The sequence below is a fragment of the Syngnathus floridae genome, chromosome 17, assembly GCF_059516105.1.
Source record: "Syngnathus floridae isolate MCC-2025c chromosome 17, RoL_Sflo_1.0, whole genome shotgun sequence".
In the NCBI taxonomy this organism is placed as follows: domain Eukaryota; kingdom Metazoa; phylum Chordata; class Actinopteri; order Syngnathiformes; family Syngnathidae; genus Syngnathus; species Syngnathus floridae.
In genome coordinates, this window is record NC_142429.1 from 7,426,565 (window position 1) to 7,453,138 (window position 26,574).

Consider the following 26,574-nt stretch of genomic DNA (forward strand, 5'->3'; position numbering starts at 1 on the left):
GAGCTAGGAGTTTTCTTTGGGAGGGACCACGGATGGGGGTGATTCATAAAATGCTGATCGGTTCGAAAAATACCCAAAAGTCAATCATCTGGTCTGCCACCTAGGGGTGACCGAGCATATTTCGGGGGGGAGGGAGTGCCCCTATGGACCCCCCTCTAGTTCCGCCAGTGCTTTTGCCACTGGAAAAAATGTCATTAGGGCGAGCAGAGTAAAATCAATTCCTTGAGCTGCAGCTATGCACCTAAATTCCATCCATTTCAATGTTAATGTTTTTTTTTGTGTTTAATCGTGGCAACAAACAAAAGCTGTCTTTAATCATGCAAATCACACCAAACTCTTTAGTCTCTTGTTTCAATACTACAGCAACCCCAGTGGAGGAACTGAACACAAACATGTGACATTCCAGACTCTGTATTGTGAAACAAACAGGGTCCACATGACCCGTAAAATTTAGGATCGTCTGACCGTGCGACACCGGGGCCTTTGGGTCCTGAGAATCGAGTCATTGATTTGATATGTTAGCGAAAATTATTCATGTAAGGCTGTGAGAGGTAAGAAAGCCACAGGCCCAGCGTGAAACCAAATAGCACGACCCGCCTCGACCCATCTGGACCGAAGCACACCTCTCCCCAAGAGAACCAGGATGTCTTTTGAAACCACACCCGTGCTTCTCGGGCAGCTTTTCATTCCCGACTCTGCTTGAAGATCGACGAGCCATTAACGTGTGAAAGGGAAAGGATGCAAAGGTCCTTTTTTTTTTTATTGTGGGCTCAGCAGGAGCTTCAAAAAAGGGACAGTCCTCCTCCCCCACCTATTCAGAGAGACCTCCTGGGCACTGTAAGAACCCGGCTAAAGGTTAGCATCCGAGGTTAGCTAAGAGCGGAGAGTACAACGTGTGCACATCTGGAAGGCATCAAGCTGTTGTTGGCCGCAGGTGAAACTCCAAAATGATGACGCGGGTGTGAGTGTGTGTTCTTTTCTGAGACTTTCTGGAGGACTAACAAATTGAGTCCATTCAGGTTGGCATCTGCAATCAATTAGAAGAAAAAAAAAACAAAAGAGAAATGCCGGCGTCCTTCGCACGAAGGCGAGACGTATTCTTTTGATTACCGTTGATGAGTTAGCAGGGTTCCAAAAAAAAACAAAAAACATTCTATTGCGTTATATCCTGTTCAGGGTGACCAAAGTTGATATCAGCTGACTTCATCCTTGACTGCTCACCAGTCAATCGCATAATGGGACGTTGCCTGGGAACCGATACCGCGCCAGCTGCATGAAAGTCAGCCATGAGAACCACTTCGCTATTAATTTCCAGAACTTTGTAGAGCGATGCCACAAGAACCATGAAAGATTCTTGGTTCGAATCCGGTATGAATTTTCTTCCTCCCACAATCCGACAAATGAATCTCTCAGGGAACATCCTGTACCTACTCCTGAAGTTCTGGGAAAGGTGGAAACAGTCATCGTGGAGTTCAATGGCTTTCCTAGCCTAAGAGGGACCCGGCAAAATTGACTCCCTACTGTAATCACGCTTCATACAGTACGGCTCTTTGTTCGACGAGCGGGCGCTTTAAAACAAGCTGTCTTTGTATGTGGGGGCACTCATCAACACTGCCCCTCCCTTCCTCCTGTTCGCCGTACCTCGAGTTCCTCCGCCGCCTCGGGCGTCTTACATCAAAACGTTCACCTCCCTTTGCCCTCGCAACCACGAGCCGCCCCAGCCTGGATTTGACCTTTAGCAATCATGTGTGTGACGTGACGCTAACCAGGAAGAGAGAGAGAAGCATCCCGCAAATTTGTCCCTCGTCCCGCATGAGGAGTTTTTGTGTATAACAACCTAATGAGACGCGGCAAGCTCTCGAAATACTTCATTGACGATCATCTGGATTGTTGACGGGCTTGTTTTTTTGGTCATAAATGGGGTTCCTGATCTTTAGCTGACTTGCACAGCCCTGGTTGGCATTTAATTAATAAAACGAGATTCGTGCAAACACATTGAATATTTATTTGGTCCGTCAGAGGTTAAAAATGATATTTCATTCCTCTACAGCTGCATATTTTGTTTGGCAAAGAGCTCTTTGATTCATGTTTGTTGTCATAAATTCATGTTGGGAAATTAATGTGGAATTAATTTATATGCGTGTTGATATATTTTGGCTGAGGATAAATTTGGCTCCCAAGAGAGGAACTACATTTCTAATGCGGGGTTCTATTGAGTTGTTTGCGGTCCCTTATCTTTATTGCACATTAGGATTTTATTGCTTTTAATAATAGTATCATTCTAAGCTTGCAGTTATTTACCATTATTTATGCATTTGTTTGGAGAAACTCTGCACACTCCAAACAAAAAGGCCAAGATTCAAACTCGAGAATTGTGAGACGTGCTAACCACTAGGACACCGTGCAAATTTAACGACAGTATACACAATTTTTTTTTTTTGACAGTTACGTGAGATTTCTAGACTAGATTTGACACCTTCACCGCTAATTCTTTCAAAAAAGGAGGGGGTTTCCATAACAAGAGCACATGCTGTGCTCCAACAAAGCGCCCCCGGGGCTCACTAGAGACAAGCACTACATGGTCCTAACCCCCCCCCCCCATGTTTGCACCCCCGCACATCAAACCATCATCTGCTTTGCCTCCCTCCCACTGTGCCCTCCAGTCAAGTCTGCTGTTATTGAACAGGAATTTCACAGACGCTCCCACTGAGACCATGTGACCTCATCAGCGGGCAGGAAGTCAGAGGGTTCAAGTTCCCCCCCGTCCCCTTTGCGAGAGCGATCCCACACAACCCCGCGGAAAGGGGTGGGGGGGGTGCAGAGAGACCCCCCCCCTGCCACATCATCACTGTCATCACATTAAGCAACGCCGGGATGAAGGAGAACAATCTCGATCCAGGTGTCTCCAACTTCCCGGCTCCGACGTGGACGAACAATATGGAGGAAGAGGAAAGGCGATGGGAACATTGTGACAATTGTATATGTAACTATTCATGGACAAAGATGTTGACTGTACGTTATGTGACCATTCAGAGAGAAAAGCCAACCCCCCATGACATCAGGGAATAATCGTTAATGTGAAACATCAGGGACACAAATGATTGGAGGCTTTTTTTTCCGATTCTCACTGTAGTAGGTCAACGACCTTTTTGTCTGTCCCTTCCTGTGGCTTGCATGACATCAGTGGGAATATAAATCCGCATGAACCCAGCACGCCCACCTGGTCTCATCCAAGCTTTCCTCAGAGAGATTACATGTCAAGAAATCTAAACGGAAAAATTGCTTGGGTGTTGGAAGTGCGCGGCTCCGGCATTGATCCATTTTTATTGTAGGCCAGAAACGTCCGAGAGCTTGTTTACAGTGGATCAATAGCAACGATTTGATGTAACCCGGGGCAACATCACGAACAGGGTGACAAACGCACACCATCACAAATCGCGTCCAAAAGGCTCATGTTGCGGTCCAACAACTGGCTGCAGAGGAAAAACATTTTTTTTTCACCTACCGCACCACACACAGTCAAAAAAGTTTTGTTAGCTTTTGTGACTCAGCTAAAAAAACACACATGAGTTCGGTCGCTTCTATAGACACCTCACAATTAATTGATCACGGTACAAACTCTAATACCGCTTTTCCATTTGATGTGGAGAACCATGAAAACCACATTCAGGCCAAAGCAGATCTTTATTCAAAAGGAGACAAGACGGAAAAAAAAACAGTCAGACACATTAGCTTGAGAGCTAGGTCCTAGCATTAGCACACTCCTTTGAAAAACAACAATAAAAGAAAGCCCATAAGGAAGCGTTAGCGAAACAAACTATCCGACTTATCGCAAAGAATGCGGAGATAAAATGGTGAAATCTAAACAGGACCACATGTCTGAGAGGTTGACCGTCACCAGGCGAATATCACAATGGGCTGCCTGTGCGTGTGTGTGTTTTTCAAGAGCCTCCGTCTGAGTATTCGTAGCTCGGGTGAAAGACAACATTCAACGAGATAGAGGCTCGGCGCTGAAGACTGGGAGGACGTTGACTGATAAACTCTGAACTCTCTTCGCACAATGACAACATTCAGACCGAGCTTGTGATGAGATCACTTGACGCTTAAAGCATTCGGACGTGGAACAGAACGTGATGATATAGTGTGTTAGCAACAAGACCATATTTTCTTTGAGAAATGAGTCATTGAAGGTTCCTTTGGAAAGCACGTGAGATATGGATTGGGTGGTCATAGGTCATCGAGATGATCAGAATTCAATTGAAAAGCTCTACGTGAGTGCTTTATTTTTAGAAAGGGCGAGAGGGGAGTAGAGATAAAACATTTCCAAGTGCTGATAAGTGTCAGTGGAGTCTGGCTGGACTGAAGTTAAGAAGGTCAGCGCTCGGATTGGATCGTCACCAAATGTTGCCGTGGCGACAAGCCAAGGTTTCCGGGATGGCGTCCTTCATAAGTAAAAAGGGCCAAAGAGAAGCAGAGAGGACCAAAGGGGAGAGTTTTGGTCCTTCAGCAGGTCTGGTTCCCATTAGATCAGGAGGCCCTGGATCACTTTGTTTGTACAGGCAGAAAGTCCCAAAGGGGGAACACAGAGGCGGCCTGCTGTTGCTCCTCCCAACTTGGCCGTCATGGAGGGAATATCAGCTGCAGTGCTTCACTCTCTCACCCCCCGAATTTTGTCCCAGTCCTCCTCCTTCCCACCCCGCCGCCAAGTCCAAACGGGCCTTTTTGGAACTGTTTACGGATGTTCTCTGTTTATACGATGAAGTTCCTGCCAGAGTCTTGCCGTTGTTGTGATCAATATGAAATTCGTCAGCTGTCAAGAATTGAATAGAAGCAGAAGTTTCGATGGTACAACCTCAAACGGTCACAGGTACGAATGTTTTTGAGTGACACAGTATGTAGGTCTGACCTTTGCGTGTCCTTGGAGGTTTGCAAATATATACTGTTGCTCACTCGGGTCGGGCAAATCAATAAAAAGATTTTCCACTGGCCTCGTACCAAAAAAGCAGCTCTTATATAACATCACTTGTCGCGGGGTGACTTTCCCACGCCCCAAATAACACATTGCCTTGCACAGTATGTGAAAAAACAAAAATTAAGCGAGCAACACTTTAGTAGTCACGTTTTTTGGTTTTCACTGTGGTTAGACTTAACAGACAGTTGCCGTCGCTTTGTATTGCAGGCTATAAAAAACAAAAGTGACACCCGGATGGGAAGCTGTGAACAGGTAAAGGCAGCGGTGGAGTTGACCGACACGGCGCCGTTTGACGTCAACGTGGTGCGACGGCTGGCGTCGTAAAGATCTGACTGCGCGGTGAGCGGCTCAAAGTGAAACAGACGTTTGTTAAAAGCAGATAAAATGGTGAGAATGCTTTCAGTGCGGTAGAAGTGGGGGAGGCATGGAAAGGGGAGGGGGGGGGAGTACTTGGTGGGGGTTCAAGGAAAGGGGATGATGTTTCTCCCTTCATGCTCAACAGGGAGTGGTCTAGGGAGGGAGATTTATAGAAGCCAGTACTTCACTACAACTTTTCCAAGAATCCGAAGCTTTTCCAAGGGGGGGGGGGGCCGGGGCATATGACTGAGGAAGAGGTCAGGGGGGTAAGAGTGGTCCAAAGTTGGAAATGAAGCAATATTTCACCAGGACCTCAACCATCAATCCACTCCAGGAAGGAAAACGGGAACCAATCAGCATTTCCTATTGGGGCGTTCTTTGACTTTGACGACGGTCAAAGGGTTGACTTGTCCGAGCGGGGAGTCGAATAATTTCAACAATTTATTGCAACTTGTCGAAGCAGGTGACTGCCAGCTGAAGAAGTCAAGATGGGGTAAAAGGTTTTGGTTTTTGACCTCCCAACCAGCACGTGTGACCTTTGACCTTAATGTACTATAGAAAACTAATAAATGGATGAATGGATTTGTGATTGATTCATCTGGTTTGGTTGAACATCTGCTTCATTGTCCTCAAGCTAACATGTTAGCGCCGATGCCTTGACAATACCCCGCCTAATTACCGATTGTTTATATCGCCGCTTCTTCCGCCGGCTGACAGAATGAAGCTCAAGGCTCGTCTGGTGTGACTCACGTCGAGCCCCAGCTGGCGAGCGTCACACTCAAAGCTCACGTGGCTAACGTTACGTCAAGCCAGATTTGTCATAATGGATGCTGGTGGCGCTCGGGAGTCACTGCGGCTCTTCAAAACGACTGCGTTTGATTTGGAATTATTTAGCCGTCGGATGTTGCCGAGCAATTATAATAATCATGTCGTATTGAGTTTCTTCTGCAGCAGTTCTCTCTTTTTTTTTATTTGTATGAAAGGCATAAGTGCAAACCCATCTGTGGTAGACGCTAACTTGCTTTAAATTGAAGAGGCTATTATAGCCTGGCAACACTACGATGGCATTCAGAACTTGATTGGCTGTGGCCGATGAGGTCATCGTGCACATGCAGTCGCTGTGGCAGCTGAATCAATAAAAGTAAACTCCCCTCACTCTTCTTTGCCTACTACCTCACATAAGCGAGAGCGATTTCAAAGTCACCAAAAATTAAATTTGAACAAGGTTGTCTAAATTATCGAGAGCCGTGCGGCTGGTCAGGTTCACCGCGAGGCCTTATCACTGGTGGAGAGGTCAAGGGTCACGGGAAAAGGAACAAATTTATCACAGCTGCAGGAAAGTCAATTCTCTTTAAAAGCTCATTTAGGAGAGAAAAGACATGCCATTGCGTCATGACATATTATATTATACGCACACGTGTATAATATTCAACTCGCTGCTGTGCTTGCATATAATTAGTTCAGGTTCAGTCAAACAGAGGTGAGCAGGAATGGGAGCGAGTCGGAGCGAGGGCGCAAGAGGTGTTCCAGCTGCAGCCAATAAAAAAAAAAAAAAGTCCGGCAGGGGATTTGAGACGGTGATGGGAAAAATGCATGCAGCATGCGGATCAAAGCGTCGTGTGTTAAGTTTGACCGCATGGGCGGGGACGGTCAACCGCACTCTGGTTTATATGCAACCTTAGCTGGCCTAGCATCATGTAACATCTAGTACTTATACTAATTCCCTCTATTTTTTATTTCATTTTATTTTAAAATTTTATTGACGTATTTAATTTACACCTTCACAGTAGAAGAAAAAAAAAAGTTTAGTCAGTGGCCTATTTAAAAGGTATGAGAGAAGGGAAGCCGAGTTTCGGTTTGGCACAAAATGGACGCCGTGCAGTAAAAAGTATCAAAAGTTGAAGTTTACAACAGGTTTGCGTTGGAACATTTGCAGAAGGAACAGCACTCAGCTTGTCTGCTGAACGATTCCCAGGCAGGAAAGAGTTTCCAAATAGGAGCGAGGAGGATGTTATCCCCATCATGTGCCATATATCAGCTTGCACCATTCACCATCTGCCTCCTGGATTGATCCATTTTAAATCCTCCATTTCAAATCCATATTTCCCCCCTCAAGTCACTTGCGTGTTTCCTTCCAACACTCACTTCCTGTTTATTAGTTTTACTTTTACAATTGCGTCAACTTACAGTAAAGTATGAGCTAACATCTCGGAGTTTTGTTTCCTCTATCCATCTATCTATCTATGACGGGTGAGGGAAAAAAACTTAATATTGCAATAAATGGTTGTTCTCTCTGTCGCAATAAATAATCGTTACACTAACGGCAAATATCGATTTTTTTTTCTCTCAATACAACTGTCTGTCTGTCACTCCCAGTCTTGGTTGTGCTCCAGGCTATATCGGGCTAGTGTGAGTTTTGGGCCTCCGGCTGTTCTCTTGTCATCCCTCCTTTTGTCTATTTCAGTGCTACATTTCACCACTTTGACCACAAAGCGCATGTCTGTGTGTACCTTGTGGTCGGAGTGCGAGGCAGCGGCGAGGATTCCTGACCAGCTAACAAAAGAAACACACAAGCGCATACACCTTGGATTAAAGTAATGGCCTGACCCTGATCCTTCTTATCTGATGACCCCCCCCCCTCACAACATTGACCCCCCCTACTACTCCCCGCCAGCCAAGTGGAAGCCAACGGTGAATGGAAGAGAAGAAATGTGCACCTTTGACGCACGTGTTTGCACAAACTGCCTTTTGTTGGCTGGATTTTAAACAAATAGTGAGCGCCGTGCCTCTAGGAAAAATACACAAAGATCAACGCGGACAAAGTCCTCCGGGCGGGCGGCATGCCGACCTCTCCAGGCCAGATTCCATCGGGCGCACGCTTGACCTGTTTACCCAAAAGCTTATTTTACCCTCTGCCGAGCGACTTCACTTCCTTACGCACGTCATCCGCTTTCTGTTTTCTCGTACCATCATTACCTTTCGTCTGTTTTTTTCCTTTCAGGCTAATTTTCTCGAAGAGCATGAAGCGTTTTAACGTTTGAAGGTCCGCTTGACGCAAAGCGATGACTCACCTCTTGAACTTCCTCTGTGATTTAGCGTCACAAACGTCAAGCTCGGCTTTCTGGCCGCTTGATGGGAGCCACATGGTGATGCCCGAAAAGATTAAATGCCGAGCGACTCGCATGTGTGCGATTGCGTGTCACGACACTGAAGCCTTTGTAGTGCTTCTACACCTCTTTAAAGGAAATAAAGACAAACTCCCCGACCACCTAATGACTTTTCGACCGCAGGGCTGCCAGGCGCTTTTTCCAACGACTAGCGCTGCAAACACATTGTCACCATGACGATAATAACGTTTCAGACTTTCGAAAGTGTCGATTTACAAAGTGTAGATTTGAACGTGTTTTGCTAAGTCTATTTCTTCTGCCTCATCTGTAGGAAGCTGCAAAAGTCATGACCCCCTCCCCCCCCCCCCCTCCTTCAAACCATGTGGTCCACTTTACTCACCCCCTCCTTTGCTTTAGTGGAGCACAATACAATAAACACATCCGACATCCAATACCCAAGCAGGATTTTCCTACGTGGGGGGGGTCATATGGTTTGCAAAAGCAACATATTGAAGGGGCGGTTTACATTAAGCGATTTATAATGTAAAATGCTCATTTTAATTATTTGTTTATATTCTGAAGAACTCATAACTGTCCGTCTAAAAATAGTGTAAGTAAAAACGGATTGCATCACATTAGAGCGCCTCATTGTTTGCCATGAGAGCTTCCGCATGACAGTGAGAAAGGCAGAAGTGCAAAAAGGGGAAAACAATGGGAGATTAAAAAAAAACACACACATTTCCCCTTTTCAGTGGTCATTAATTTGTTAGATAGTATTTTCTGTCTTGCACATTTAAGGCGAGACGTACTTTCCGTAATTAGTGTCAAGTTCTGTCATTTCAAAACAGGCTCAGACTTCTCCTGTGCACAGTAAACAGTTGAGTTCTTTTGTCCCAGAGAGCGAGACAGTAAGAAAGATGGTGAAAAGATAAGTGCAAAGTCAACGCTGCAAAGTCTTCTAAAAAAAAACTGTGAACAACGGAAACATGAGGCACAAGCAACTCTTCGCTCGCTGTTTGGAGTGCAGATAGACATGAGCCAGCCTGACTCCAAGCCACAACAAATTGTTGAGGGGCTTTTGCGATACGCATCTTTTTTTTTTTTCCACCCAAATCACACACACGCACTAACCAGTTGTTATATCAGTTGTTGCACTAAGGAAAAAAGTTAGTGACAGGCCCCGCCTCCAACTTGTGGTTGCTCACATGAGCGGCCATAAGTGAATTTTACAGCTTTACGACATAATCAGTTAAATGTAGGTCATTATAGCATTTCGGCAGGGAAGTTGAAGAAGTAAATCATGTGCCTCTGGTAATAACCGTTATGTTTTGCTGAGATGCATCCCATGACTGATGCCTTAAGGCCCCAGCTGACTTCCTGGAGCCAGATGATGAAATGTGTTTATGGGCCAAATTATTCTTTAAATGTCCCGAGTGAAAGGATTAGTTACGCTACATGGGGAATATCCATCACCCCTCCCGAAACACTCACGTTGAGTAACCTGCTGAGGGCTCCAGGTGTTGTCGCTGACTCATCAGTATTCATCAATTCCCTTGAAACGATTTTGCAAGATTTAGGAAAATGTGGGTCAGGCGTCAACGCCCTGAGTGGGCAAAGTAAGGCGGCGGGCCTACGGTGTTCTTTAATCTGGTTGACTATGCATATGCATGATCAAAAGTTCCGGAAGAAGAAATTCTATCATTTATTATCCTATATAGCGATTTTATATAATTTGTTAACACCATCTATTAATGAAAAATTCAAATGTTTGCCCACTCGTGTCCTAAAACCAAAAGAAGCCATGTAAGCCCATTTCTTGCTTGAAATTTTAGGTCAAATTCCAAATTGTTTGACTGCCAATTGATTGAGAAATGCTAGCCAGGTAATGCTAAGCTAACTGATTAAAAAAAAACAATTTTTTTCAACCATAGTAATCAATGCCAGTAAAGGCCCGATTATCCTGGAAAGGTTATTATGGAGAAGTAACTAAGTGAGTAAACTACGCTCAAGATGATGCTAAGCTAACTGGCTATGCTAATTGACTGACGGCAAGATTGTTAGCCAAACGACTGTTTGTTGCAATTCTCGATTTCAGTCCTCGCAGTCACAAGTGAAATAAACTGATCTTCCTGTCTTGTGAAATGCACGCTTGTGAAACATTAGCATATCCGAGGCGCAGGTCCACCTTCTTCTCTCGTGGCGGGGTTGACTCGTGTATGCTGGTGCTGCCGGCTTGGTGGCTGGAGGAGGCTGCTAATAACAGCTGCCAGATGTGCAGAGTCCCTCGAGCCCATGCACATTCTCACAGACAATGGAATGCCTGTGAGGAGCCCCGACAGGAAGTGAGGTCAGGGCTCGTGCCCCGTCCCTTAAACTAAAAGCGCCGCAGCATGCAACTTCAGCGGACAAACTCTTGAGAGTGTCCCGTCGTAAAAAGACGTAAAGTGCCGTCTACGACACATCCCGCCGTACAAAACGTGTGAAAAAACAGCCCTAAAAAAAAAAGTTTCTCTGCAGCCTGACTACTTTCCACATACCAGCTGCTGCGGGGGCGGCTGGGAGTGTGTGTTGCACAATCTCGTTGCCGTTCTCCCCCAGAGTCAACCACGGGCAGACACGACGTGAGTCAAAGTACTAACTGAAATGCATCAGCGTAGATTTGTCTGCTTTTTTTTGTTTCCACTGGTGAACTCTCGCCACAGGTGGATGCTGTGAGCTATAGGCCCCTTTGTTAGTGCTCTGATGTCACTCAGCCAGGTATGAGCAAAACCGCCTGTCTCGGAGGGAAGACAGGTAATCACAGGGGGTCCACCCAAGTGATTATTATTACGCTCTAAAATAACGACTTGCACTTGTTTCACAAAACAAAAGGTACTGGAAAAGTCAAGTGTCAATAGTAGATATGACATGGACTTGGTCAACTAAAAACTATGTAATATTTAATATTTGTATTACTTATGTATTATTGTGTAATTTTCGATTAGCTCTTGTGTGCACTCATCTGCAACATGTGTTTTCCACAATATTTTTTTGTCCAAATCCCTCAAAATTAAGAATTATAGCACACTCTACACCCCCATTTTTTTATTTGCTGAAATTAGCCTGTTTTAGGGGGGTGGTCCTGTCCAATGCAAATGAGAAGCTAATGCTATACAATGACACATAGTTAGGAGGCTACTATAAGTTGAGGCCAAAGTCTGAAAACAAAAATTAACAAATGAGCCCTCAATAAGACATGGGTGGCAACAAGAAGACCAAAGTCCACTTATGAGCATGATAAAAACGTATGACTTTGATACACCTCAGACATGACATCACACCCGCTAGAGATGACTTACTCAGTAATCACTATGAAGACGTTATTAGCTCCAAAAGCAAGGAGCACCTGCCCAAGTGAATGATGATGACTGACAACCCCCGGAGGCTTCATGGAAAACGTAGCGCAGCCTCACAGGGGTCAGATACTCACGTTCATCATGTTTGATCACGCTGAATTGACATGTGAATGACCGCCTTGGGGTCACCGTTTGCAAGTGCAACAAGCTCTGATGCTTGCAGAGGAAGCGAGATTAGTTGGGAAAAGCGAGGACTCGGCGCACGCTGGGATCTTCATCGGAGGGGGGAGAGGAAGTGAGGAGGTGGAACATCTGGACTTGATTTGTGCTACGCTCCGATCCGGGGAAACGGCCCCAAAAATAGGCTGTAAAACACATTACCTCCGCCAAGGAGGTTCGACTTCTGCTGCGTTTATTTGTTTGTTAGTTAGAGGCCTTCAATGGAATCCTTTACACAATCTTACAATAAAAAATGGAGGGAGGTGGAACACTATAAGAGTGTTTAGGATTATTTTGTCTTGGCCGAGGTGCCATTCTACGATTTAAGTGGTTACTTAATTTGCACCAAAAACTATGGAACAGAAAAATAAAGTACATTAGACTAATAATTTTGAAACATTAAACAGAATTTTTTTAACAGTAGTCTATTGGAATTAGGATCTATTTAAAAAAAATTGAATAAAAATCAGTGGGCCTAGTATGAACTGATTATTCTGCCCTCAAACTTCAAATTTGCTCCATTCAAGTATATTATTAACAAAATCATAATTATCTTACAATTTTAGTTACTCTTTTACTTTTTAATATTGCTACTGATATGGTTGTGGATATCACATTATTATAACATGATGGGAGCTGACTCAAGAGTGTTTGTGTGTGCGTGCGAGGCGATGTCGTCATACGCGCGCCTCCCCGCCTCTGGAGTGTGCGCTTGTGCTTGTGTTAGAGTGTGATTGCGTGTGTGTGTGTGTTCAGTCAGCAGCAGGAGCAGGACGAGCACTCGTGCAGCGGCAGACGCACTGCAGGATCCGGCTGCGGGACCCTTTTTGGAAGCCTGCATCGCTCCCCCGACAGTTAATTGGACTCGTACCGGAGTTCGCCTAATTTGGGTCCGCTATGGATCGTCTACCAGCACGGACCAAACGGCGCGTCTTGGCACCAAAACGATCGTGATTGTCATCCGCTGGATCGGAGCAGGAGAGCTGAACTTTTGGTTGCTTTTATTTTTTGCTCTGCGAGTTGATGACTCCATGTGAGCGTCACTGGGGGGACCAAAGTCATCTTTTCTCTCTCATGGGGTAAGTTTGCGAACATTTAAGAATGACGCTCGACATAAACTCCTAACAAAGCGACGTTTTTCCCCCCAAAGTTTGGCGCTAAAGAGAAACTCGAAACGCAGATGTGGCAACCACTGCAAATGCGCGTCTTTTGTCCCTCCGCGTGCGTGTTTAATATCTAACACGGTGTCGTTAAACATTAAATTAATGCCGATGGGCGTACAGTGGGCTCAATGCATCATTTGCTGTCTTGTGCATGTGCGTATATGGGGGGAGTAAAAAGGGGAGGGGGGGCTCCCTCAAAGCCGTTGCGCAGCCTGCTGTGCCCCCCCCTACTGCTATGACCCCTCCAATGTTGTTGAGGCTTGTTCATCCGTCACTCTAAAGAAGGCATTGTATTGAAAGGATGTATTAATAAGACAAAAGCCTCCATTATCACCAGCACCATAACCCCCCCCCCCCTCCCCTCATGTTCTGACTAAATCTCTTAGGTCAGAGATGTCCTCCCCAGAGAAAAGCACCTCACAGCTCAAACAATAGCAGACTTAACACACTCCTGTTGTGGAAAGCACACACAAAGACTATCACTACTTTCTTAAAAAGGCATTGCTCTAAAAAAAGCTTGAACCGCTGGCAGGGATTGTTTCCGAAGGCTAAAAGCAGCCCTGGAGGTGTCGGCAGCGCTTTGGCGAGAAGTGCCAAATCACTGAGATAAGATGATAAGGCGGAGGAAATCATGTTTATTGCTCAGATAAAAAGCGCTGATCCATCATTTGCTTTGCTGTGGTAGGAAAGGCAAGGGCAAGTGTGGCAATGATCTGAAAGCAAGACTTGAGCAAAGAAACCAAATGTGGTGATGCAGGTCGAATAAGACAAACCCAGATAGCACCACGGCACGAGTGGGTGAGGAGGAAATACGCTCAGCGGCGGCGGATGAGGGCTTATCAAGTGTCGAAGGCTCCGTCGGCAGTTTCATTGATGGAAGTGTCACGCCGGAGTCGCTTGGTTTGTTTTGGATGGCCCATCTTGGGCAATCCCAGCATACCAGCGACCGAGCGGAGTCCACGCGCCAATGGTCCATCCGCATTTTGGTTTTGTGTCATTGCACGGCTCATTGAACCAGAACAAACACTTTGCATCCTCACAGAGCCTGTTTTGGTTTCCTTTGTCCTTTCTGTGATTGATCTCGCAATGTCATTGAACAGATGTGGGTTGCCAGAACTGGAAGAATTTCTGTCTTTCGATAGAATCTATACAAATGTTGATTATTGGAACTACAAATTTGATTCTGAAAGGATCAAATAAAGTTAAAAATGTGAACAGGAAGGGAACAGAATAACTTTAGGAGAACCCACTGAGATATAAAAGGAGCCTTTGAAACTGAATCTCCCTATAAGAGAGTCCAGATTTCGTATCAGGTTTTAGTTCCAAAAGACTCTGATCTAGTCCTAAACTGTGAAAGGAAATGATTCAAATTCTTGAATCAGCACCGTAGGATGACCAGTATCTGGTCCAGAACCCAAAAGGTGCAGAGATCTTCCCAAGCAGTTAAAATTACAAAACATATTTGAGTAACATCCCATCGACAAACTCTTGATACCATATACTCCATATAGGGACTCCAAAAGTTGGAACCCATCTTGGGTCAAAAAGGCACAGAATGCATTTCCCAGCTGTGAAAGACAATGATACAAGAACTCTTGGGGAACACCCCAGTTCATATAATCCTTAGGGCCAATTACTGGACCACATATTTTGTATTCTATTTCCAGGGTGGTACAATCCCTGTTCAATCTACTGTCCTCTGTAAAACTGACTATGAAATTCAATTGTCCCCCTGAAGATAGAGTTTGAACCCAAAGTTCAGTTCAGGTAGTCTGCAAAGGTCAAAATGAAAGCTATAAAAATAGTCAATATAAATGCCAGAAGTAGTAATCAATATAAAAGTAGTGCAGTCCCGCATGTTTGAGTTGCCTGTATTTCATGTGTAACCGGAGAAAGGGATTAGCATGAGAATTGGCGTCACAAAGATCTGTCAAACAAATAAACGGATGTCGAAGTGTATGCGCGGATAAATAAATGACAATTGAGGGGTGGGAACTGGATTTGCGAGGAACTTTTCTGGAACCGGGGGTCACTAGGGGGGGGAGAGTCAGTCGGGTGGTGTCGACCCCCCCTCTCTTGAAGGACGCTCGGGTTTCAGTCGAGGAGTGGGAGCGGTCCGCTAACAGGACGCAGTGAGGCGGCTTTTCCGTTGGGCGGGTGACTCGTCTTTTGTTGTAGCCGCACACCACTTGATGCGACGTGATCGGAGGGCTAACAACAGATCTGAGGACGACGTTGCCCGAGGCATCAAGCTGGTTAAGTGAAACCACTGTTCCCGACAGTGAAGAAGAAAAGTGACACATCGCAGCAGACAATCAAGCTGTTTCGAGACTTCTGACGATTCTGACCCGATCACAGAAAAACCCTTTTATAGGGTGTGGCAGATGAAGATATGTCTTCTCACAAGTCACAACACAACACCATGTTGCTTTCTGATTCTCAGCCAAGATCAGGGAGTGTCGCCCATCTGAGAATTATACGGCGCCTGGTGATTTGTTGTTTCTAAGCCACTCAGCTGTGGTTCTCTTCGAGACACAGGCTCCTCTGGAGTCCGGAGGTGTCTCAGTCAATGAGAAATCCATTAACTCATGTTTCATTCCTTTTTCCACTTGAGGGACTTGAACAAACTATGGGAGAACCCGCCAGCGGTGGCCTTTCCCCTTTTTCAACACACCGTGACCAGGCGTGGATTCTTGTAGCGGCATGCTAGGGTATCTTCAGGCTCCTGTCGGGTTTAATTCCAGAAGTCAAACCCAAAACATGTGAGGCCAAGGATTTTACGCCGAGTCCGCACAGCGGCGACTATTTTTAAAACCCGTTTCGGTCCTTTCATCCACTTTTTTGTTTGAGGTCAGTGAGAAGCAGCGTGAAGACTTTCCAAAAACTGTTGTCAGCGTTTGTGTGTAGACGGGGGAAACCGCCGTTTTTATTGGCTTCCATCCTTTGTATGACGTTACCGCCATCTCCTTACGTGTGCAGATTTGATGCTTTATGGTATACAAAAATAACTCAACTTGGCAAGCAGTAGTCATGTATGATTCTAACGTTCCTTATTATTCCACCTTTTTCCAGATATGACTTTCTTCAAGCTTCTGATTGGTTCCAAGAGGTTCCAGAATGTCGATTTTTCAGTAACTAGACTTTTACAGCAACATAGTGAGGACTCAATCTGCTCTAGCAGTGTGACGTTTCGAATTACAGAGTATCTGTCCAGCTTTTTACTGCGCACGGGTTTTTGAATGTCAGGTTTCTGGTTCTGGTTGCGGTTTTGGACGGGATTGACAGCACTTTGCAGCTTTCACTTGAGGTTACGCTGAGTGATTTATAAAGTGGATGGCAAGAGATTAATCAGTGTGGTCACATCTTGGTTTTTCTGACTGCTGATCAGTGCGAACGGGAAAGGTAGACGTGAGGATGCCGTGTCTGAAAAGACCTTCTTGTTCTTCTTCTCACTTGGGAGTCTTTGTTATCCAATCAGCTTTGTTTGTGCAGCTGCAAAACTCAACGGGGTTACCTTCAATCCAGCAGTAAGCCAAGCATCTTTTTCTTAGATTTGGAATTGTCCAGCCGGTTGGAGCTGAGAGCTTGAAGGATGTCATGCGCAATTATTACAATGCCACTTTAGCCTCTTTTGTTGAGAAGCAGCTATTATCCTTTATCCGCTTTCCAGGTTTTTAAACATGAAGGATTTAAGTTAATACGAGCCGGGGTCACGATTGAGGCCAAACAGACTGGCTAGATTCTTTAATATGATCCAAGTCAAAATAGCTCATCCATTAGAAAATGACAAAAAATATATTGTTACCGTTTTACTCACTCAGAATTGTTTCAAGAATATATGTGGGGATTTTTTATCCATTTATTCCGAAAAACTTCAGGGCGTAGACGTTGTTTCTGTCATCCGAAATTGTTAAAACTAGCCGGAATAATTTAGTTCTGTCCCAAACCTCCTGCAAATGTCCTTTTGGCTTTAGTACACACATACTGGAAGTGAAAATGGCCTTTCCCAGACTTTCCCACAAAGTTGTTTCATACAATGGTCCAAAATGTCTATCAGGACGATGACTCAAGGGCTAAAGATCTCAGCCAACCCACGATTAATTACTTGATCAAGAGGTGTGTCTTCAGACCATATTGTGTGATTTCATATGGGCAATAAATGCAAACTGTCCTTTTGGCAGGCAGCAATGTGATTAATGTTGTTGTCATAGTAGATTGTAGTTCTTCATGAGAAGAGAGTTGACATCATAGAGAGATATCCAAGAGGTTGTTTCAGTACATGTTTCCCTCCCTAGGCAACCATGTTGTTTTTTTCCCCCCTTGCATAACAGTGTTCCCGGATTTTAATGGATTCTTGTTTGCTTGGGGGAGTCTTGACGCTTTGTCCTTTTTCTTGAGTGTGAGGATGGATGGATGGACGTTCCTCCATCAGTTCAGCATCTTATCAGTGGGTGCTAGGCAGCGGCGGGAGAAGCTTGACTAGATGGTATCATGTTCCATTTCACGTTGTTGTCAACACGACTCCCCCCCCCGGGTCTGTAGAGTTCATGAGATGGAACAAGCGTGGAGGTTGCAGTCACGGTCCGGAAAGCGTCTCGTCGCCTCCCCTGATCCGTGACGAAAAGATCACTTGTGAACATGAGAAGGGGTGGAGTTCAAGGTCTGGATTTTAGAGAAGAATGGGACAATGGAGTCCCAAAAAGAAGGTGCTGAGGCATTCATTAATTTCAAGTCATTGTGAAGATACGAGGCAGCTGAAACTTGAAGGTTTATTTTTTGTGGTTTTATCAACACAGCAAGAACTGACCGCATTTCCTTTTTGTACTCCACGTAGGCACGCTGCATGTAGAATCAAAAAAAAAAAATCTTGGTCGAGAGTTAAGATGAGGTTCAACTTGGTCGAAACACACAGCAAAAACATCTGCGGTAAATAAAAGCACGGCAAACTTCTGAGCTTGGACGTAAGTGAGAAAAGCAAAAGCGCCTAAACCGCATTGACACGCACGGAAGAGACTGTGCCCAAACTGTCAGACTATTTGACAAGCGAAAAGGGTAATCCCTAATTAAAAGGCGAGACCCCCGCTATGAATTGAGGGCACCCATTTTCACCCCCCACCCACCCATCATGAATATCCAGACGGGCGTCTCTAACGAATCACGTTTTGTTTTTTTTTTGCGTGGAACAAAGACCATGGAAGGTTTTGGTGTTGAAGACTAAAAATGAAACCACAAAAAAGAGTGAAGTGTTTCATGTCGATAAAAGAGGAAGTGTTTTGCTCTCTCGTTAATGTCATCCAACGCTTTGGTGACGTAAAGATACTCCAGTAACTGATATCCTGCTGCATACATTCAATCCAGAAATATTTTTGGGCTCGCTTTTGATTGACACTTAAGGAGTGGTGTTAGATGACAAAAAGTGAGCTGACGTTATTCTAAAAATGTCTCGTTCAACTTTGGTTGTCGTTTTCAAATCTGCTTAGTCTATTCATGTTCTGAAGCTGCGCGAAGCTTTTCTGAGTTCCTCACAGCATCCGAGCGGGAGCTATTGCAGGTCGGGCGCCTCTCCTCTTCCTCGTTTAAACTTCCTCTTTGAGGCGCCGCTCGGTGAGATGTCTTAAAAAAGCAAATCCCGGCAGTGTCATTGTCCTACGTGCTCAACCTACGTTTGACTCTTGGTCGAACTTACTCCCATCAGGCCTTACACTTTTTGATTATGGTGTTGAAAGATAAAAAAAAAAATATTGTAATGGATTTTAGGCAATTTTTATTTTATTTTGTCTGAACAAAAGAATCTGACTCTGAATCTGAACTGACTCTTTGTCGAACTTGCCCCCATCAGGTCTTACACTTTTTGATTATGGTGTTGAAAGAGAAAAAAATCATTGCAATGGATTTCCTTTATTTTATTTTATTTTGTCTGAACAAAAGAATCTTTTTATATTATTACAAAGACATGATGAATCTCATCGAAATAAATGATTTTAGGATCATTTGCCACGCTAGCTTGATGACTGATATAATTTGTTGTTATCAGCAAATGCAGATAAGCCGCTCGTGTGCCGTCGCAACTAACGGATGTAAGCCTCGATAGTTATTTTCATCTCATTTCCAGGTAGTGGTAAACAAAATCGGCAGTGCCGTGCTAGTTTGTGATCTGTTTGCACCCCTCGGGGGGTTCTTCTCATCATCCTGCTTTTAAACCCTGCGTATTGACCGTGGATCAATATTGTGGTGTGGCTCAGATGTGGAAAAGCTCACGTATTAAGCCTCAGGGTGGAGTCAGAGGGAGGCCATGGCCACGTGCCAGCAGACCATCCCAGCGTTTCCTGTTTAGTTCAAGATGTTCGTGCGTTTTGGTGTTGCTCAAAGAAGCCCGATCAATGTCATCCCGGTCCAATTAGAGCAAAGTGTGATGTTTTGAAACCTTGTTGTGATTTTATGAATAATAAATCAGTGGAATATTTTCTAGAGCCAGAACTTCATTGATATTGAATAATAAAAGAGTATTATGTTGTTGTTTTTTTTTAAACACAGTTGTGAGAGCAGCAAAGACATTTCTTTTAGTGCAAGGAAAAACTTTGCCTTACTTTGTCACAGGATGTTGGTTCCAAACCACAAACGTCTGCATGGCCACGAAACAGTTGAAATCCTGTAGTGCAATCAAGGTTTTCCTGAAATGAAAAACAAAGGTTAGGCAGGGTTCCTGTTTTGTAGGAAAGGTGTGCAAAGCACCTAAGAGGAGAAAGTGAGGGAGTTTAGAACTATGACAGGTAGCAGCAGGTGGTATGGTGCTAATTGGAGCTTATCAGGTGTTGGATAAGGTTTTTTTTTTTTTTTTTTAAAAAAAAGAAAAAAAAAAGCTTTGTGGCTCTTGTGCAGCTGTCACCGGAGAGCTTCGACTGTTGGGAGAGAAGCATCGGTTTTCAGCATGATATTGAAAGTCTCGATGGCGTGCAGTAATAATAAGTGCCAGGTGACTGCTTTGTTTTTATCTGTCGGTCCCTTGCCCTAACACGCCCGCCTGTTTGCAGCCGTGGTGCTTTTCGTCAGCTTTTATTTTTTCCCCCTCCCCAAATCCAGACAGTCTGTCATGTTATTTTGTCTTTGTGTGAGCTTTCGGCACGGCCGATCATTCAGTGACATTCGTCAAACAAAACAAACAATTTTGCAGTCAAAATAAAGTGAGAATGCAAGACAAGGGGAGGGGGGGGGGCAGGTAGAGGGGCGGGGAGAAACCGGCGCATCAGGTTTCCCCGCTCCGTAACGTCAAGACGGCAGCTTGGTGACAGGAGGACCTGCGAGCTGTCTCCGCAATGCATGCCAGATCAGTCGTGTGCTGACCTGCCGGAGATCACGGAAGAATTCTCTCTTGCGATGGAGTCTGTTTAAAACCATTACGTAAGCGTATGTAAAAACAAAGACAAGTATCGCACGATTATGATATAATTGAGAAATGGCCCATAACACAAAACACCACCACAGGGGGGCCAGAAAATATCATCATGTGGACCGCAGATGGGCCCCCGTGCCACATGTTGGAGACCCTTGGCCTGCACCGCCTTCACGCACGGCAGCCTAATAGTTGCTGGGAGCCGATGGCCACGGCCGACTTAATCAATCCCGGCTGCAAGAATGAGACCTAATGTGATTTGGCCGCGGCAGCTGGCACATGTGCTCAGTCTCGGGCTTTCTTGTTTATTTCTATTAACAGAGCTAAGAGAGTGATGGCGACTGACTAGACTATTTGCAAAGCTGGACGCTCGCAGCTGTTAAGTCCATTCGTGCCAGCCCTCCAGATGCATGATCAGCCTCAAAGAAAAGTGAGCGGCGACATTATGAGCGCCCAAGGCCGTCAAGTCTGGCCGCCGCGCTCAACGACTTTATTGTTCCTCGGCTCGGCTTGAGGAAACACTAAGATGGTTATTGCTGGCGAGGCTGTAAAGCACCTGTGCTATTGCCCGCACGTGCACACTCTGAGGCCAATATTTGGCAAAATAAAACTCTGGTTACTGATTAATTGGCTGATTAATTTCAAAAATATATAATACATTTTTCTTCAATAAATGTATGAATTACTAGCATAACATTTGGCCGATTAATTTAGAAAATATATGATAAATATAACATTTTTCGTCAATTAATATATGAATTACTGGCAAAACATTTGGCGGCTTTGCTTTGACCTACAATAGACAGAAAAATTGACAAAAATCCGACAGTTCTTTTTTGCTGAGGAAGGTGTTTAAGTGTCATTGTCTTTATTTTATGTTATGATGTGTTTTTAAAAACAGCAAAAATCAGTCGATTTTAAAAGAGCTAATATCCACCGATGCAATCATCTGGCCGATTAATCGCTCACCTATTTGAAAAAGCTCACCTGTTTGGAATCTTTCTGGACCACCCAAAGATGCTGACAAAGCACTGTCAAAAAAAGACATCGGTGTCAAGGAAGTATATCAAAAATGAGATTTCACAGCACAAAATGAGAAACAAGTTTAGCCTGGGTTGTTAGCGGCAGTTAGAGCTTTTGCTGTTTTGTTTTGTTTTCAAAATTAAAGGAAGATGAGTTTGGTTTTGGCAAACAGTTCAGGCATCATAGTTGGTGGTATTTTTTTTTTTTACAGTGTATTCATAAAGATTTTTTTTTTCTTTTCAGTAGGGATCCCGTATGGATATGCAGATATGCGGCTTTGTGTGCGTGCGGTCATTCAGATTCCTGCCATTGTGTCCAGATGCCGTTCCACATGCATGCTCGATGTGTGGCTTTCGCTCCTTCTTGCTATCACAAGCGAGTAACAGTGAGACGCATCAGAATTAAATTACCTCCGGAGCAACGGCGCACATGGATTGTATTACTTCTGACAGCTTTAAGGCTGCCAGCTCCTCCTCTAATTAGATTGTCCCTTTTGTTTCCAGCCAGTTTTTAAGACTCGCTTGACAGTTTTCAACTTTTACCGGCGTCACATGAATATTTAAACTGCTTCTAATCGTAAAACATGATCGCATGCGAGTTCAAAGTTCACCTACGTGGCTTTCGCACCATTATGCTTGTTTGTCAAGTTGACATAAGAGACGCCGACATACATTTGAGTAACGCATGTGCGTGGGAGATGTTTAAAAGTCAGAATCCCAACACGCAGGTTAGTAAATATTGATATGCTAACGAGGTACGCTAAGTGGGTATTTGCAAAAAATCAAATATGGACAAGTAGGAAGCTTCCAAGCTGTTGCGCAGGCCTGCGGAGGCTGGAGAGAGAACGGTTTGGATCCAACAACAATGCCTTGTGTTGACAGCGGGCGTTCGTGGAATGTGTCCTTCAGTGAGTCCGCTTTGTCCATCTGGCAACCCTCTTCCCTCCGTCTTGAATTCAAATCATCTACCTGAAAATGAGATCTACATGTGACAACAGGAAGGCACTGTCCCGCAAAATAAGATATGTTCCCCCAAGGTGTCATTGAAGGTTTCTTACAAGCCACAGGACGACGGCGAAGATGCAAAAAGCAGCGGAGAACTTCGTGTGTGGGGGCGTTAAGAAGCTCCAAACAGACCAAGTGTGTTCACTCTGTGCCAAATTCCTGATGAGGAAACGATTGCCAATGACTGGTGATTCTGTCTCGGTATTCCAGTTCAATAGGTGGCGCCAAAGCGCATTATTTTGTGGCATCCTTAACTTTTCATTATCCGAAGCTAATTTGCATGTCGAGGAACCCTCCATGCAGCTCTGCTTACCTCTCGGGTTTCATATTACAGTAGGGCTGTCGTACTTGAGAGGGCTGAGTGGTTCCGGAGAACAACTTCTAAAATTGTCTTCTCTTTGTGTACGTAGGTGACCCACGTTAGAGCTCCTGAGACGAGACTGCGGGACAGGCGTCCCCCTCCCTTTCCCCTTCCGGCGAGCGGCACGGCCTACCAAGTGAATGAATCTTTGCCGTGAAGCGGCAGCGGTGTCCCAGCTCGTCGCCATGAGGACCAGATACTCACAGTACTACAACCGGACTCTGATCCCCTACTACTACGTGATCGCCAAGAACAAGACCATGGAGGACCTAGACAAGCGTCACGAAGACCAGAAATTGCTGACGGACCCCAGCATCATCATCGTGGTCCTGTGCACCATCATCATCCTGGAGAACCTCCTGGTGCTCATCGCCGTGTGCCGTAACAAGAAGTTCCACACGGCCATGTTTTTCTTCATCGGCAACCTGGCCTTCTCCGATCTCCTGGCCGGCTCGGCGTACATCGCCAATATTTTCCTGTCGGGCTCGCGGACCTTTGACCTGGTGCCCGTGCAGTGGTTCATCCGGGAGGGCACGGCGTTCATCGCCCTGGCCGCGTCGGTCCTCAGCCTCCTGGCCATCGCCATCGAGCGCTACATCGCCATCAACAAGGTCAAAGTCTACGGCTCCAACAAGACCTGCCGCATGTTCCTGCTCATCGGGGCCTGCTGGGTGACGTCCATCCTGCTGGGCGGCCTCCCCATCATGGGGTGGAACTGCATCGACAACCTCCCGCAGTGTTCGGCCGTGCTGCCGCTCTACTCCAAGAAGTACATCCTCGTCGTGGTGAGCATATTCAGCCTCATCCTGCTCTCCATCGTCATCCTCTACGTGAGGATCTACTTAATCGTACGCTCCAGCCACCAGGAAGCCCCAAACTCCCCCACCTACTCCCTCCTGAAAACGGTCACCATCGTGCTCGGCGTCTTCATCATGTGCTGGTTTCCTGCCTTCACCATCCTTCTACTGGATTCCTCGTGCAACATCCGGTCCTGCCCCATCCTCCACAAAGCCAACATCTTCTTCGGCTTCGCCACGCTCAACTCGGCGCTCAACCCGGTCATCTACACGCTGCGCAGCAAGGACATGCGCAAGGAGTTCCTGCGCGTGCTATGCTGCTGGGGGGTCCTCCAAAGCGGGCGGCCCGCCGAGCGCTGCCTGGTGCCACTCAAGAGCTCCAGCTCGCAGGAGCACTGCACACACAAACACGAACACCAGACCACGCCCATCATGCAGAACTGCACCACTTGCGTGTGACGGCAGGCAAGAGAAGAAAGCGGATGCAATCGCCTGAGTTGGGATGCGAGGCCACTTTTGAACACCAACAAGATCTCCACATTGGGGTGCTTGGCAAATGTGAAACTCTTCATGGGTACTCTTGAGAAATCACATGGAGTCATTTTAATGTATACTAGGCTGGATTTACACTGCATGGTGTGACGCAATTCAGATTTTTTTTTGCTCTCAAGTGACCATAACCACATATTTCAAATCATCATTTCCCCTTAAAATGAATAGAATTGCCGTTAATCTGTTCCAGCTACCCCCCAAACAAACAAACAAAATTATGTGTTTTTTGATAAGTGAAAATAGCACTCAATAATAACTTACATTATAAAAAGAAGGAATTAAATAAAAATTCAAATGTACGCAATAAAGTCATACAGACACAAATTAGAAGAGCACTTTTACTATTACCGTAATTGAAGATGCTGTAATATTAATCATTCTTGGCAGAGGATAAAGAATATGTGGCAGTGAGTATTGTTATATTAAACGTGTACATGTATTGCTACACTATGTGTGTTTTAAATATTGGTCGCTTAAAAGGTTAATAACACACACAACTGTTCATGCTAGCTCTTAGCATGCTAATAGAATTTACTCCCATTTAAATTCAAAATAAGTGGAGAGTCAACCTCATGTTTAATATTTGTGTTATTTATAAATCATTGTTTAGTTCCATGTTGTGTTCACTGCCCTCTGTTAATATTTGTGTCATTATCTCTGTGCAATTTAGGGACAGCAGATGTTTTCAGTATAAACATTTTGAGGATATGAGTCACTTGAACCGTACATCACGACGAATATGTACTTCCAATCGGAATTGATCAACTGCAGTGTAAATCCAGCCTCGGAAGCCAAAACCAAAAAGACGCGCTTAACACCACAATTGTGTTATTTTTCGCCGCGTCTTCAACGCAAAGCTTTCAGCGTTGCACTTTGTAGCGTGTAGGCCGAGCTCCTAACACTCCGACGTCGTCACGTGCGTGACCTTTTTGGGATTTCCTCTGAATTCATGGATGCAAAAGTAGAAATCTTGATGATGATTGTAACACGAGCCATACGATTACTATTCCTTTGCATTGTATTGTACTTGACGACTATATGAAGTCCTGTTTGCTTTAAAAAAAAAACAACAACAAGGTATCCCAAACAAGGAGGTGAATACAGGACATATTAAGCCTTTTTGAAAACTCATTCCACAACGCACGGCTCAAAGCAGGGCTATATAGTCCCGATATACTCTTACTTAAAATCCATTTGAGTAACCATAATCTGCTTCTTTGTAATGCATGGAATTGTAGCTCATTACACGTGTATGATGTACTCCAGCTTCCATCACTAACCCTCCTTTCTATTTTTCCCGTTGTTTATTTTTACTCTCATCTTGTGTATGTATCCTTCGAGGGAAAGCACATTTCCTCCAGTGATTCGCTTTGACTGGTTATTTGTCCCTGACAGTGTTGTTAGCAACGTTTCTGTTTGCGCCATCCAACTTGGCTGAATGTATGCATGAAGAAGAAGAAGAGGAGGAGGAGGAGGAGGTTTTTCGGGGCAGGGGTCCCGTGGTCGACAGTATTACTGCTCATCCTGACTCACTGTGAAGTCTTAAAACAAAATCCTGGTTTCATTCGTCCGCCGTATGTCTTGTGTGCAACTCGAGCTGTGGGACCAGATCTGGTTTCAAAGACCCAAACCTAGGAGGTCAACATCATCCTCATTCCGGATAACTAACAGGAAGTCCTGTTGTGTTGGTTTGTCCGTGTTGTCCGGTTCCTGTTGTTCGGGATTATTCTCCCATTCTTCCTGTGTGTGTTATTTTTATTACAAATAATTAAAAAAAAATCATTCATACTCACACAGACCAGCAGAAATGGTGAAAAGCACTTTGGCAGCTTCAGTGATGTCTTTTTTTTTTTTTTTTAGGCGTCTGTCGTGTCACTTGTCGTGTCGCCTGACTATAAATATATGAACATGTATGTAAGTATGTACAGTTTATATGCGTGTGTGTGTTTATGTATGAAAATGTGTCTTGTGTGCAATAGCCTTTTGTTTGTGTCCTGTAGCACGCTGCCTGTGTCCATTCGGTACAATCTGAAACACTAATGTAGGTACATTGTTTTTGTTTACTGCATTCCTTTTTTTTAATAAAATGAAACATTAAGGAAGTTGTTGTGTTGTTTACTTTGGCACACTAACACAAAAAGATTTTTCAATGAATCGAAGATGACCTTTAGCGAGCTAGCCAGGCTACACCGTAGACAGGTTGCCGACCAATCGCAGGGCACATACGGAGAAACATTAATTAGGCCCGTACTGTTTATCTGTTAATCACGCCTGTCTTACTCAACAGCATTGTT

The 26,574-nt window shown here is 44.8% G+C and overlaps 2 protein-coding genes and 1 long non-coding RNA gene across 17 annotated transcripts in view; 2 read left to right on the forward strand and 1 right to left on the reverse strand.

Moving 5' to 3' along the window:
• The window catches only part of LOC148384089 (uncharacterized), a 29,652-nt gene that overhangs the window by 1,059 nt on the left and 2,019 nt on the right, over positions 1–26,574 (reverse strand). For 3 of the 14 annotated variants that reach the window (XR_015853224.1, XR_015853220.1, XR_015853218.1), the window contains exons 3-4: positions 21,513–21,574; positions 19,741–19,824 (exon numbers count right to left, since the gene is read on the reverse strand). Coding sequence is in view for 2 of the 14 variants with exons in the window: in XM_088356777.1 (XP_088212903.1) it covers positions 18,730–18,766; positions 19,741–19,824; positions 21,531–21,574 (165 nt within the window). In the remaining 12 variants the exon portion in view is untranslated. Of the gene's footprint in view, positions 1–22; positions 836–14,428; positions 17,761–17,805; positions 18,857–19,740; positions 19,825–21,512; positions 21,575–21,607; positions 22,535–24,850; positions 26,021–26,574 lie in introns of those variants that run through there. The other 11 variants (XR_015853228.1, XR_015853226.1, XR_015853223.1 and 8 more) reach the window with 10 other exon arrangements.
• Positions 4,669–8,406, forward strand: LOC148384090 (uncharacterized). 2 transcript variants are annotated; one of them, XR_015853231.1, is made up of 3 exons: positions 4,669–4,867; positions 5,180–5,311; positions 8,331–8,406. It is a non-coding gene; the product is annotated as an uncharacterized LOC148384090 (long non-coding RNA). The 2 variants fall into 2 exon arrangements; XR_015853230.1 differs by lacking the exon at positions 8,331–8,406 and adding an exon at positions 7,794–8,286 and having other exon boundaries at positions 5,180–5,359.
• Positions 12,747–26,382, forward strand: s1pr2 (sphingosine-1-phosphate receptor 2). The gene is made up of 2 exons (XM_088356772.1): positions 12,747–13,069; positions 22,981–26,382. The coding sequence occupies exon 2, from the start codon at positions 23,072–23,074 to the stop codon at positions 24,185–24,187; it is 1,116 nt and encodes a 371-aa protein (XP_088212898.1). The 5' UTR covers positions 12,747–13,069; positions 22,981–23,071; the 3' UTR covers positions 24,188–26,382.